At 44.0% G+C, this 14,896-nt stretch overlaps 1 protein-coding gene across 4 annotated transcripts in view; it reads left to right on the forward strand.

Annotated features, from left to right (window-relative positions):
- Positions 1-14,896, forward strand: part of ANLN (anillin, actin binding protein) — a 728,409-nt gene that overhangs the window by 135,853 nt on the left and 577,660 nt on the right. For all 4 annotated transcript variants that reach the window (XM_069613260.1, XM_069613259.1, XM_069613262.1 and 1 more), the window contains exon 5: positions 6,852-7,116. In XM_069613260.1, the coding sequence (XP_069469361.1) occupies positions 6,852-7,116 (265 nt within the window). The remainder of the gene's footprint in view (positions 1-6,851; positions 7,117-14,896) is intronic.

Genomic DNA, 14,896 nt, shown 5'->3' on the forward strand with positions numbered 1-14,896 from the left:
GCTTGGTCTTAAATTGTGGGTGAATTTTTCATTTTAAGAATCCCAAAGTTTCATATTTTTGTCAGCTTGGTAAAATTTGTTATATGCAATTTTATAAAACATATATTTGCTGGGCTACCTGGATCCACAATGGTTTGTCTCCACCCCTAGATCTGGCTGCCTCAGAGGTCACATGTCCCGTCTCTCCCAGAGCAGTTGTTGACCACCCAAATCAGCCTATTCCTATTCATCCCAAAGCCCCCATTGTCTTGACTGAGAGCAACATGCCAGGGTGCCTTGGCTAGTTCCTGTTCACACCAGTCTGTCAATCTCTTGGCCAAGGGCAGAAGGAAGCTTCTTTGTCTAGGGATAAGGTGTGAAGGGTTCCCATGAATAGAAGGCCTCTTGAAGTTTGAACTAAATCAGATGACCTTCTAGTCAATTGCAACATAGTTCCTTGTAAGAAAATACATTTATAAACTCACAATAAGCAACATATCTTTAAATCAAGTCTTTCAACAATGAAATCACTGTGGCACTCTATATGGCATTTTGATGGAGTTCTCTTCTTTGGCATATTTAACTTCTGAAACACAGCTCTCCTGTCAGAATTATAAATCGCCAGCACCTGACAGAGGCGAGTAACGGTACTACACCCAGTTGACAGCTGTCTTTCCATCAAATATCTTTAAAAGTGGATTCTGTTCTAATAACACATGATTCTTTCTGACATTGGATTTATGTGGATTCTTGCAGTATAATGTGGAACACCCAACAAGGAGGTTAGATCTTTTTAGGTGGTTTGTGGCCATGATTTTAGCAAATTTGACCCCAAATTAAAACAGATTTTTGAGACAGCTCTGTATTCCTTGGCAGAGATTTTCTTCTGTGAGCAGCCAAAGGCAGGGTTTCGGCAGTGGTCTCCGGTGCTCACTAAGATGGGCAAAAGTGGATGGCAGCCTATCTTACAGGTTTTCACTGCGCATTTTCTGGTGATTTCTGGCGAGCAGCATGCTTTCCAGTGGCCATTATGTTTCTGCTGCCAGAAATGCCTAGTGATGTTGCAGGGCTTGGATGAGTGGGTTGAGATATCCCACAGAAGGAATGAGGAATGACCACCCATACATGTGACAATTGAATTATATATCGGGGTGCAATGTTTCAAGCTAATATCACACCATAAAGTCACACACACCTCAGAGGGAACAGACCACACCATTTCTTACTCACCAAGAGTCCATTATCACTAGCCAATGGCTAATGCAAATTTTGCACCATGACTAAAATGTATGTATACCTAAGGTATGTATTCCTCTGCTTTATTATTTATTTTTTTTTTAGTCCTAGTGCTTGTTGCTGGTAAAGGAACACTGCATACTGGATCTCAGTCAGTGCGGTTCTTTGTGAGGCAAAGGCGGGACGTAAACCTGAGAAGGCGGCTAGGGACCCGATTGAGGAAACCTTAACCTCAATGATAAAAGAAGTCTGCATAGAGGGACCCCACAATGCAAGTTTTGTACCAACAGATGGCAATACTTTAATCCGCTCATCTTTGAGGGTAATGAGCAGATCATGGATAAAAGGGACTGATTACCAGTCTGTTAGGCAATTTCTGCAAGATATGGATGAACTGCGGAAAAGAGACGCAAACGGAACTACTGGTCGTGGAACACATAGCAGATTTTGTGCAGATTCAAAAGGAGGTTAAGTGACGAGCCGTAAAGCTCAACGGTTTGGAAGACGGCTCGCGCAGACACTTTTCTGTTGGGACTACCGGAGAGTACTGAGCAGGGGAATAGAGATACTTTTACTTCGTTTTTTTCTCTTTATTTTTTTTAAATTATTTTTTTAAAAGACTGTTACATTTTATAATTGACAAGGAGTACACAAAAGAAGAAAAAAAAACATATCTGGACAGTGATTACAAATCGGAAGCTGGGCATCATACATGACAGTGGGGATGAGATCACCAAGTCTCGGGTAGGGTAGGGAGGGGAGGATGTGTAGACCTAGGTGTTGGGGAGAAGCCATTCCTTGGAAGAGGAGTGCCTTCAGTTTCTTCCTGAAATGTAGAAGGGAGGGGGTGAGTCTGATGTTGAGGTTCCAGAGTCTTTGGGCATAACTGAAGCCATGTCTTCTGTTTCTTTTCTTCCTGCACCAGAGAAGTTCAAGTTTGCATATGTTTTTCCTTCGCATGAAGCCATATTTCTCTACACTAGAAATCAATAGCCCTTAAACCTTTATAATGTATTTGGTACTATGAATTATGTAGAAACTATTAAACCATCTTCACATATCCATAATTCATTTTTCTGCATCTTGAACGCCAGCTAAACCACGCATCAACATTCGATGAAATGCTCTGACCTCCCTTGCTACTTCAGAATTAAAATATCCTAACACCATATCAAACCAATGAGTAAGCCTTACAAAACTCTTCAGTAATCGACCAATCATGACTGTTTGACTCTTTTGTGTAGGAACGTATCTTTAGCTTAGTGAATACGACTTAATGCCTAAACTTTAGGATGTGAAGTAAACGTGACTAGTTTTCTATATACATCCTCCTGGCTGTTACACCAAAATAGATCTTTAAACCAACAGTCATGTGATGGATAGGTAGTGGACCACTATCCATCAGCCACTTGCTGTTTAAACAATAATAATGTTCTGGCAAGAAACCGGCAATGTCTCTTAGGAAAATCTCGGATATAGTTCAAGAAACACAAACGGTGACAGTGGAATGACCTGCCCCACAATCTGACAGGCCACATCAATGGACCAGACTCTGGCCATAGATCCACAAAACCAAGCCACATGTTTGATGGCTGCATGGTCCTGTTTGTGTGCGACAAGCCCTCCGGAGCTCTGGGGTCAAATTTACATGTTTTCCTAAGAGTGTAATATACAGTGTGAATGAACTTGAAATGTGTTACACCAGGCTTATAATTTATTGATGCATCGTCTGTTCACAAATGTATTTCCAGCTAGACTCTTCCATTTAATGCCCCAATATATTCTCCCGTACTTCTTACTTGGCTGTACTCGCCTGTCTTTGTCTTCCACCGTTCTGCACACCTTGGAAATCGCACGTCATGTTGACAAATGCCAATAACTTCTCCTTAGCTGGCGCTTCTGGGCAAGATGGAAGGACCGTTGTCTCGCTGCGCACTCTACCATAAATCAATTATGGCAGTCGACGTCCACACATTTCTTTACAAATGGATGAATACATTTAACCATTTCGAAATGGGCCCTCAACCTGAAATATACTAGTCTAGTCAGCACTGCATACATTTTTCAAATGAGCTCCCCACTCCCCCAATTATCTCAAAGAATATATTCATTGGAAATGGGTGGCGAAGTAAGTTTTCATTTAAAAAAAAATGATATACAGCTGTAGCATGAGGACAGTATTGCAGTGTGAAATGCGCTAACCATCTTCTGTGGTGTGCTCAATCCCCCACCTAGCCATTATCTGTTTTAATTAGGGTAGCCTTTGCTCTTTGCAAAGCTACGTGTACTGCGCTTGGAATGAGGGACCGTATCATAGTAGAACATGGTAGATTTGGGTCATCGGACAATAGGAAATACCCCCTTCCCAATACGACAATGTCTGAGCCTCACGTGAGTCTCTGGGGCATTGTATCTGCCCAGATCAGTCGAGCTAGGAATGATTACAATTTTTATTATAAAAGTAGGTATTTTGAGTATATTTAAACAAACAAAATGACTATTTTAATTGGGGTGAACCTAGGTAAATGCTTTTGATGTCAAGCCTAGTTTCTGTAACCTGTTGGTTCATGCAGCTTGGAACTGGTGCTCCTCTCACAAGCTGATCCCGCACTCCTTGACATTGTGTCTTATCCTGTTGCTTTATACCAGCTACCCTGAAAGTGAGATGGCAACTAACTACAATATCTCAACTCGTTTTTCCAGTGGTCTGCCTGCTACACCATCCACTCTGCTCAGTCTCCTAATGCCTTTCCTCTCTATAAGGAATAGACCGAGTAGTTTGTCCATAGCAGTGATCACTAGTTCATCCAGTCTGTACATCTGTAGATCTACTGCACTGCCATCAATATAGTTGGCATTCAGAGCTCACTTGCTCTAGGATTATGATTACATTATATATGACCAACTGCAGTAGACAGCTGGCCAAAATGTTTTCAGAGCCTTTTTTTCATATCTATTTCTGTCCATTCATGCAGCTAACCTTTTACATGCATTCATCCAGGGATTGCAAAGTATTTTCACCCCCTCACATAGTTTAGTAGATTTTAAGATGGCCCAGTACCATTTGCAGGGGATGATGAAACCTTTATTTAAACTTTACAATTTTTTTGCAAGCCTCTACTTGCCTCCGCTCTTGTTTAATATATATATATATCTGGCCCCTGCTCGACCTGTTAGACACCCTGGGTGTCCGATATACCAACTATGCCGATGACACCCAGGTTGTTCTTCCGCTCAGTGGGCATTACGAGCAAGATCTTTGTGCCCTAAATATCATCTACAATGCCATCCAGGTTTGGTTGGCCTGTAACTCACTAGCACTCAACTGCAAAAAGACTGAACTTCTGATTGTTGCTTCTAAAGCAGGTCTGAGAAAGCTAGCGCCAGAGTACTTCAACTTTCCAATTGAGCGCCATTCTATTCTCGTTTCTAAGAAGGTTAAAATGTGGGAGTAGTTCTGGACAAAACTATCTATAAAGCCTCGTGTCTTACATCCGCTCCACATGCGGTCTCATTACCAAACGTATACACTATATTCACCCCTTCATCACTCCTGAAAACTGCACCTTGCTGTGTATTGCTGATTAACTCCAGACTCGATTATTGTAACAGCTTGTTGGCAGGTACTACTGGTCTTAACATTCGAGCTCTGCAAGTTACCCAAAATAACGTGGGCCGAGCACATGTCTCTCTATGAAGGAAAGCTCTACATTGGCTTCCCATTAAGCAAAGGATTGCACACAAAATCCTGACACTATCTTATAAATGCCTCCTTCATTCATGTCCGGTTTATCTGTCTGATAGTGCTAAGCTTAACATCATTCCTCTATGGCATCCACATTTGTCCAGCCAAGATTAACTAGCCCGCTTTGGTAAAACCAGCTTTTACGTTCAGGTACCTCTTTGGAATGCTCTTCCTGCCTCTATGCGTCTTGCCAGCAATATAAACGTATCTCTTCAACCTCAGTCCAGACTAATGGTTCTCTTTTTCTACTGCTGACTAATCTGGTATGACTTTTGTTATGCTTTTTTATTTTATTTATTTTTGTCTTGTCCTGTCTTTTTGTGCGCTCAGAGGCCCTGGGCATGCAGCGCTTTATAAGAATTTAACTAAATAAGTTTTATTGTGCAGGGCTGGCCTCTGCATGGCAGCGGTGTGCCAAACGAAAGTGGGATTGTGGTGACATGTACCATTTGCAGAAAGCGCATCTAAACGTGTTGTCATCCGTTGCCATGGGTCTAATGCATTTCTCTTCGGTCGAGTGCTAAGTTACTCGACCTGCAGGGCTAGTGGAATTTTAAAGAACTTGCCAGATCTGACCTCACTAATGTCTTACTTCAGCGGTACACAACTGCTGCATTGTTTATTTGTATGGTACAAGTAACCTCTGGTAGCGTTAAGCATGTCTGTACAATATTGCTAATGAAATGGGTTTCTTTGCTAATCAAAGTCTTAATTGGCAAACTGTAATCAATTTTGGGAAACTAATATATGCCTTGCTAAGACATTAAAAATTACGCATATTTGGGAAGGTTCCATGTACAAATTATTTGTTAGGGATGTTGCTATATGCACACTTTGTGAGCTATCCCTCTCGCAGGCCTACTGCATATCTTAAGAGCTTAAAGAAATATTTGAAATATGAGCGGAGGGGGCAATCGCTAAACCGCTTTAGTATGTTCAGATTCCCAACCAGTTGAAAAGTAAGGAGGGATAGTATGCAAGAGTTTGGAAGAAATTCCATTGTGATTCCGGTCCTCTTGGTCATTGTTTTCACTCCTTCACAACTCCGACATTTCAGCGCATAGTTTGTGACCGAATGAATTGTGAAAACATGTTGGAACTGTGGACTGACGGTCGGTGATGAGGGGGAGGGTAACCGTGCTCAGAAATACTCACCTTTCTTTTGGAGAATATTTGTCATGCCCCTACCAGTTGTGAAGGAGGGAGAGCAAGGACTAAGTACCAGAATCGCCATGAAGACAATTTTTCTATAATCTGTAACTTTGTGCTAAATCTACTATGGTCCTCTTATTTAGGCCTAAATAGTTCCCTCCCGAAGGAAAGTCGGATGCTCATTACGTTCGAAGACCGATGGTGTTAACGGGGCCTTTATTGTTGCCACCAAACAGGTTTTCCAAGATGCTACCATGGTGCTGGGTGATGGCAAATGCCATTCAACTTGGTGCCGAATGCCTGCACTTTTATTTTAACCATTAATGCAAGCAAGTAACCTTTTTCATGTCTCTCCCTTGAAAGCTCATGAGCAGATTTGGTTACACATGTTGGTCTTTCGTAGAATTAATGCAGAAATAACTTGGGCGATTTCAATTCTCTTAATTGCTTCAGGTTATGGTTTGGTTTGCAATTGTTGTTGTCTTGGGCTTACCTCACGTGTTAACAATCTTTACTCGTTTACATGGCTTTGAAAGCCAAGCTAATGCAAGTCTGTTGGGTAGGAGAGGGCCAGTCTGTGTACCGACGTTAAGTGCAAAGGGAACACTGGAGATGCCGCAAGCTGCATCAGATAAGAATGTTTGTGTGGAAATGACGCCATATTGCATCTAACAGGAAATGGCGTTCTCTTCTTTGAATATTTTTTTTTCTTTCTCCCACCCCCCCCCCCCTTCTTTAGGGTCATGCTAGTTCAACCACAGCTGCTAAACAAATCCAGGCACTCAAACCACAAGTAGTTTCACTGGCTAGCGCGATACCATCCAGCCCCAAAAAGGGGGACGAGTCAAAAGCACAAGCCATCGCTTCCTTGAATGTGAATACCTGCAGTCCAGTTGAGCGATGTAAACTTACAGCAAAATCAACGTCGACATATCATGCAACACCCCAGGATGAAATCCTGAAAAGAACTGGCGCTCAACAGGGAAACAAGACTACAACTCCAGGTAAAGGCTACAATTCTGTACCATGAAATACGAGTTCCATTCTTTTTGTGTATGTGATTTGCCCCCTCAAAAACACATTCTCGGGTGCCTAAACCCGCTATTCTATTTAGTCTTTTAATCCATTCAATTGAACAAGGAGTTAAATTTACCCTCCCCAGCTGCTGCAGTGAGTTTGGGTTTGAGAGTGGGAAGTTTTGTGCAAGGGTGCCAAGTGTGGTGAAGTAGGTTAGCAGTGAGTAGTTTGGCGTGGAAGGGCTGAAGAGCAGATACTTAAAGGTGCACCTCTTTTATTTCCACACATTTTGGTGGTCTTTTCATTCACCGACCACATATGGAAATGGTGCCATTTTGTTTCAGATTTACTTGTTTGCTGTGCAGGCAGTGACATTCGCTCCAGTTTAATGAAAACCCTTAGTGGGCCTGTCTGGTTTCTGTCCCCCCACCTCAAGGTGCCTGGATGCTGCAGCTCCCCAAATGAAAGGAATGGACTGACTATGCTCAGTGAAATACAGACTTGCGCTGTTCAGGCCTTTACGTGTGGCCTTTCAGCCACCACAACCGGATCGCTCTAATGTATAGTCCTTCATCTCCTACCCCGAGATAGCCTACTGAGCACTAAGGAAAGTGCCTGGGTAATTGGTGGCAATGGGTTTGATCTTGGTGCTTGTTAAGGCCAAACGTGCTCAAGCATGCCAGATTTTGTTGACCGAGCATTCAGTGAGCCCCTGTATTAAAAACTAGATCTAGAATGCACTTGCAGGGGTTGCCAAAGTGATGAAGGGCAGCTACAACGCTTGCAATACCATGGCTTCGAATTGACACTTGGCGGTTTCCCATGGTATTTGGTTTGTTATTCCATGCCTAAAGCCTGACCCTCCTAGGTAATTTCCGATCCCTGCTTCACTGGAAGTCGGATTTCAGAAGTGGTTTTCAAATCCTGACAACGTTTTTTAACTGTATTCATAGTAGCTTTAATTGATTCAAAAGGGGTAAGTTGAGATTAAAAATACTTCTTTAAAAGAGATGAACAATTGTGAAATCGTGGACCTGTTTATTGTTTTTAATGCTTCAGATTAAGGTACCATAGTCGTATTAAAAGAAATGAAAGTCAAACTCATTTTACTTCTGACCTTTGAACTTTGTAAGGCGCTCCAAGCCCCCTTGGTAGGGTTGGCGCAAAACAAACCTTCCTATTAATTGGGTTTATTAATTGGCTTTTAATTTGTAATGTTACATGCCTGGGCATATGCTCTGACATGCATACTTTTAGCTCCAGAATTGAACACTGTTAACCAGCATCGGCAAAGCTAACCGTTTTGACCTTTTGTGTAGGTGTGGGACATGCATTTGCCAGGCACTTCATGATGGTACTACATATCAATAGCTGGAAAATGGAAGTACCTACTCGGATGTCAGTGCCTGATATCTAATACCTATACACAACCCATAACTGTTGGCTCTGCCAATGGTTGTTTTTAACAGGAATTCAGTGCAAGCAATAGAAAACACACACAGCTTTTATATCAATGTACAGTTGGTTATGGCAGTTGTATTACACCATGAGCTCGTTTACAGTTGAGATAAAACTGAGCGATTGACTGCTTGGAAATAACATTGACTGGCTCAATGCAGCAGTGTTATTGTGTCATCACACCAGATCGGACATCCCAGAAGGGTGTGTTTTAAGCAGGGAGGTGCATGTAGTGGATTGGAATGGACACAGGGATTGGCATTGCTAAGAGCAGTGTCTGTGTATAGCACCACAGGCAGTCCTACCTAGCTGTAAGCCAATGAAATTGATCAGTTTGTAAGTGACGCTAAGGTGCCTTGGAATAGTCACAACTAAAAATGGCGTAGAAATTATATTTAATGGATTATTTGCAGCAGTCATGTTTTGTAGTGTGTCCTTCTATGGACCTAGTAGGCAGAGGGATGATCAATGATTGAGGCAGGAAGTACAAAAGAAGCATGTGAATGGAGACTAGTTTGAGTTGTGTGGGTTTTAATGAAGGAAGAGAGTAAATTGGAGATTAATGGAGTCTCTGGAGAGTTGAGCATTATTGAGAAAGGAAGTATCGTTGTTTAGGCTGTGGTTATGAAGTTTACAGATATAGTTGAGAATTCCTCCATTATGTAGCTGAAATCTTCAAAGTAAGATTCCTGCATCTTGAAATTAATAACTCTATTGAATATTTTCTAGTATGTTGGAGGTTTGTCGTGTATCCATTCCAGAGCGGAGTTTCACATGGGTCTAGATTTTGCTCTCTTGACCCAGATTATTCACGCCTAGAACATGGATACCAGATCAGGAAACCTCCTTTTACAAGTGTCATGTCGGTGCATGTATCAAACTGGGAAGAACTATCGAAACACAGATTTTGTTGTCACTTTATAAACTAGATCCTACAGACCGTTTTCAATGATTAGGCATCTGTGGGAGGAAGGTAGTCTCCTGAAACTGATATCCAGGCCCATGATGGTCTAGAACCTTTAAAGCTCCCATTGGTCGATGCTCAGTTCTGCAAGAGCCATGGTCGACATGCATGGTTCTGATTCTGGAATGCTCTGTTTGAGAAAAGATGAAAAGGAAGAGGTCCAGATCCAAATGGTAGTCTTCTTCCCTTCATACGTAATCTTATTCTTTAAGTGCTACTATTTCCTGTACCTTTGCTACCTGGTCTTAAGATGCATATGCTTCTCCTTGGATGGAAGGCAGAGACTGCACTGCCCCACCACAAATTGTACAGTGAAGTGGGATGCATTTTGTGGTCCACTTTTTTATTTCAGCACAGTCTACCTTCCCTGACAGGACAACCTGCTTCTCGGTCTGCTGCTTCTTGGTTGGTCAGTGCAGGCTAAGGTCCATATGTCTACTACATCTGACTTCTGCCTGCCAAGCCATCTTAGCCTGGTCTTGAAACTGGCCTTTCATCAATGCCTCTTTTGGGACCTAAATCATAGTCACCAGGCTCCATTGGCATCGGCTCTGTGAAACCTGTCTTTACAACAGCACTTTCAGTTTGCCTCCCTTCTCGGAGCCAGGTGCTCTTGATTTTGTGCCTTCTGACCGGGATATGCAACTTGAGAGGTTTTTACTGCTTAAGTAAGGTTCTGTGATGTTCGGTAAGTTTTGTAAAGTTCAACTGGATTTGGACTGCAAGACATATCTCTTGGTATTAGGGACCCAACACTTAATAGGCCTGTACTACACAAGTTGGCACTGTGACTGAACAGCCAGGCTCACCTTAGAAGGGAGTAATGTGAGCTGTAGAGCAGTACAAGGAAATCAGTAAGGATTCATGAACACACTTATATTAAAGTATATTTATTTATATATACACAAGGCACATGCAAATCTAAAATGCAGCAACTAACAATAACATTGAAAAATGGAGTAAGATTATAGATGGAACCGTAATGCAGGGGAGTAACTTTTCATATACTTTCTTATCCAGCACACAGAGTGACTTCAGTTGAGGTCAGAAATTGTATTTGTATCACCTTTGCAAAACTCAGTTTAGGAGAGAAGTTATGGTTGGACATAACACAGCCTGCAACTGGTAAATTTAAACACTCCCAGAGGTATTTAGGCAGTCGGTTTCCTTACTAAAAAAATTGTTCGCAATTAGTTTATCGAGGAACCAGCATTGCCAAAGCCAGTAGGATCAAGAAGATTGACCTTTGGGAAACAAGCAAAGTCACAGTAAAGTGGAACAGTACCAGTTGTGATGAAGATCTTCAGATAAGAGTTATGTGCCCAGTCAGTGTTTCTTGGAGAAAACGCAGGTGCTCAAGAGGAGCCTTCCTGATAGCACACAAGCTGCAAGGTCTGTACAGTGGAGTTGAGGTCAACTCCAAATTGAAGAAAAAGGCACTTCCCAAGCAATGGAGCACCGAAAATGGCCCAAGGTAAGTGCAACCCATGCCCCACAGTTCCGTAAGAGCGAAGATAAAAATGTAGCTGGCTGCCTTCTTGGTGCAAAGATGCAGACCCTGATTCCTGTTCCTTAGCCGTGGTGACAAAAGGAGGGACCTGTGAGGGACTTCTGCGGCAGCACTCTGGAGAAGGTGCTGGCAGCATAGCATTCAGCTCACTCTGGTGGCTCTTTGTGGTTTTGGTGCCTTTTTTCTTAGCACCAAGAAGAAGCTAAAAGTGCCAGTTGGATTCCGGGAGGTCCACGCAGTTGCCTGCAAAGTTTCAGCCTGATTCGATCTTCGGAAGACAACACACTCTAATGGTCCAGGTATCTCAAGTATTGGTCTTTTGCAGCCCAGGAAAGTCACAGGATGTCGGGGGATGACCCAAAATGAAGGTCCTGAGGCTAGTTGGTCCCACCAGCCTAAGGGAGGAAGTCGTCCGTGGCGGGTCTTCCCTGTCGATGAAACTTCTTGATCTCTGCAGCTGTTGAAGATGCTGCTGGCGTTTCTGCTCGTCTTCTTAGGATTCCTTGTTCCAGTGGTTGACTCTGCCTGTAGTCCAAAAATCCTCCCATTATATGCTTGAAGCCATTACACCTGTACTGCTAATTTAATTTTTTGTGTTTAGAGTGCCTTACTTAAAAAAATCGAATAGGTGCACTACATATGTTTTATGTGCTTTGATTGCTATTCCAGTGCATATGCCTCTTGGTTTCCTTGGGTACTAGGCTACCTGGTGAGTTTGTGCTGTGCCACCCCTCTTTCCTCCTCCACCACTATGGCACTCACCATCTCCCTTATCTTTTCTAACTGCTATACTATCACCTATCCTCCCTCTCACAAAGTCTGGAAGAAAAAGCTTAGATACCCTGGCCTGCCTATCGCAGACACCCAAGTAAGCCAACTCCCAGACAGATCTTTACTGACCGACTCTTCTCTGTCCCCTCTCCAGATCTATGTACTCCTCATCTCTACACGCTCTCTCCTCTTACATCCTCACCCATTAATGGCACTTAATGTCCTCTTGGTGGGCTTCACATCATCCAAGTGTATCATTAATGTCCATCACATTGGCACTATCTTGGTTCAGGGTCCTCAACCCAGCCTACTTTTGACGGTCGCCTGCCGTCCCTCATTAACTTTCTCCACGCTCATGCTACTCCTTCATCCTCTCTCTCTCTCTGCCCCCCTGCCCTCGACTGGTGTACCACGCCCCTGTACCCCTATTCGGAAAACCTTCAAAGGTGGAGATCTCCTGTATCTCGCCACAATTTATGCTCGTTCTGCCATCAAGCACTCTGCTGACATCTGCCTCCTTCTTGAAGACCTTGACCTAGATATCCTTACTCTTACTGAGACGTTGTTCAAGGCCACCTCAGTCAATGCTTTTTACTCCATTCTTCTTGATGGCTATAAGATCTCCAAACTTCGCCCTGACCGTGCAGGCGTTGGGGTTTCTCTAATCTTCCCTCAGTGGGTTCTTTCTTCCCTCATACCCACCCAGCCTTACTCCTCCTTCGAGAGCCTGGTTTGCAAGTTGGTCATCTCTGCTATTTCCTCACTGACCATTGCCACCATCTAATGGCCACCTGGCTCTACCACCCTGTTCCCCTCTGAATGGGCTGATTTTTCACCTCCGCTCTCCTCACTACCACCACCACCAAACTCCTCGGGGGTGATTTTAACATCCATCTGGACTCCTCAATTACGGTCTCCATTCTTCCATGACCGCCCCATATCCATCACCCCCTTCCTTTGGGAAACTCCCGAAGGAGCTGGTCTTCCCCAACTTACCCAGCACACTGAACTTGCTGGTTGCCTCCACCACCATTCATCTGGATTCTGAGCGCCCAGAGGCACAAACTGCTCTTCTAAACACCCCTTAGAACCTGCTCGCATCTCTTGATGCCAACTTTCCAGCTGTCCACATTCTACTTGATCTCTCCTGATTTGATACGTTCAACCACTCATCCTCATAAAACGACTCCACAATACCCTTGGTATCTCAAAGCGGGTGCTGGACTGGCTGGCCTCCTTTTTCAGTGACTGTCCCAGGTTATTCTGGGCTCCTTCTCCTCCACACCTCCTCTCCACCTCCAGCGTTTCCAACCTCTCTCCCTGGCTCTTTAACAACTACCTTGCTCAACTTGCACACTAATTTCCACCCCCCCCCCAAACTCCCAGTGTTATGCAGATGACGCACAACTCTTCTTCAAGCTTCCCTCTGATCCTTTTCTTACTTCCTCCATTATTCCTGACTGCCAATCTGCCATCCAATCCGGGTGTACTTCCATTGATCTCTGCCTTAACGCAAGCAAGACTGTGATCCTTATTGGGACTACTGCTCCCTCACTCTGACCATCTTCTATGGGGGGCTCTTTCCCTTGATCTGAAGCCAGAAATCTTGGCGTCCTCCTTGACTCCGCTCTTTCCCTCATCCCTCACATTCAGGACCTTGCCAAGAAGTCCCACTTTCAACTCCACCTCCTCAAAGGAATTCTTCCTTTCCTCACGCTTCCCCCAGAAGCTCAAAGTCTCTAGAACTCTGGTTCCCTCTAGGCTAGACTACTGCAATAGATTTTTCCTTAATCTACCCTCTTCTCTATGACCAGTCAAGCTAATCCAGAATAGGGCTGCACAACTTCTCCTTAGCTCAAGCCCAGGGACTGCATCTCTGCAGCCTTACAAACTCTCCACTGGCTCCCAGTTGCTGCAAGGATCAAGTTCATAATCCTCTGCATCATCCACAAGGCCACTTGGGGCTGAGGACCACACCCATCTACAACTTGCTATCACTAAATACTCCTCCAGATCTTTATGCTCCTCCGGCACCGACTCTGTGTGTTAAGTGCTTCGCTAAACAGCGAGCTGGTGGCTGATCTCTCTCCTCAGCAGGCTCCCTCCTATGGAATAGCCTCCCCCTTCGCCTTGAGCCGGATCTCCTCAAATTCTGGAAGCTCCTCAAGACTCTCCTCTTCACTACCTTGTTCCCTTCCTCCCTCACTCCTCTGTTTAAATCCCACAATTGCCTAGATTGGTGACCAGGGCCCTTATGTGTCCTCCCAGGTTCTGGCCTACCGCATCAACCCCGCCCCAGCAATTTGCCTTGGCACCCACTGGCCTATGTCACCACAGGCCTGCAGTTATTTATTTGTGGCTGACCACTCCACCTAGGCACTTACAGCTGCTCACTCTCTAGCTCTTGATACATTGAGCACTTATCCCCCCCCTCAAAACTCCGACTCTCTCATCCCTCTCTCCCTGCACTTGCACTTTCCGAATGCTCACAAGGCCTAGTAGGGCCGCCTCTATCTTTCACTGTTGTATTTGTTCTTCATCCTCCATGTCCCCTACTTGTTGCCCTGTGGGCACTTTGAACACAATTTACTTGATGTAGAAGTGCCTTACAAATGCACAATAAATAAAAATACAAATCCACTCCCATTCAGCTGTCAATCACCTAGGGGTTGGCTGTCTTGCAGGACAGCCAGCCTCCTATTTAGAACTGGTTTCAGCCAGAAACACCTAAAGACAATGGAGTTTCGGGACCCTGCCTCAGTTCCTGCCTTCCCGGACACACCGGAACCTGGACGGGCTTCAGGGCTGAACTTTGCCAAAGGCCAAACTCACAAAGGACTTAAATCTACATGGATTGATAGACGAAGAGCCCTGAAGGAGCTGACCAACTAAAAATGGCCAAAAAAAAGACTGGGGCGGGGGAGCATTTTGTAAAACATGGTCACTCATTGGTGCTGTACTGCAGCTGAGAACATCCTGCAAATAACCTGCACAAAAGGTAGTAAAATTAACCGCTGCCACCAGCCATTTAAGTTTATTTGGTGTAACAAAAATGTACTTGAGG

Source organism: Ambystoma mexicanum, chromosome 5p (genome assembly GCF_040938575.1).
Source record: "Ambystoma mexicanum isolate Mex_15411 chromosome 5p, UKY_AmexF1_1, whole genome shotgun sequence".
Classification (NCBI taxonomy): Eukaryota; Metazoa; Chordata; class Amphibia; order Caudata; family Ambystomatidae; genus Ambystoma; species Ambystoma mexicanum.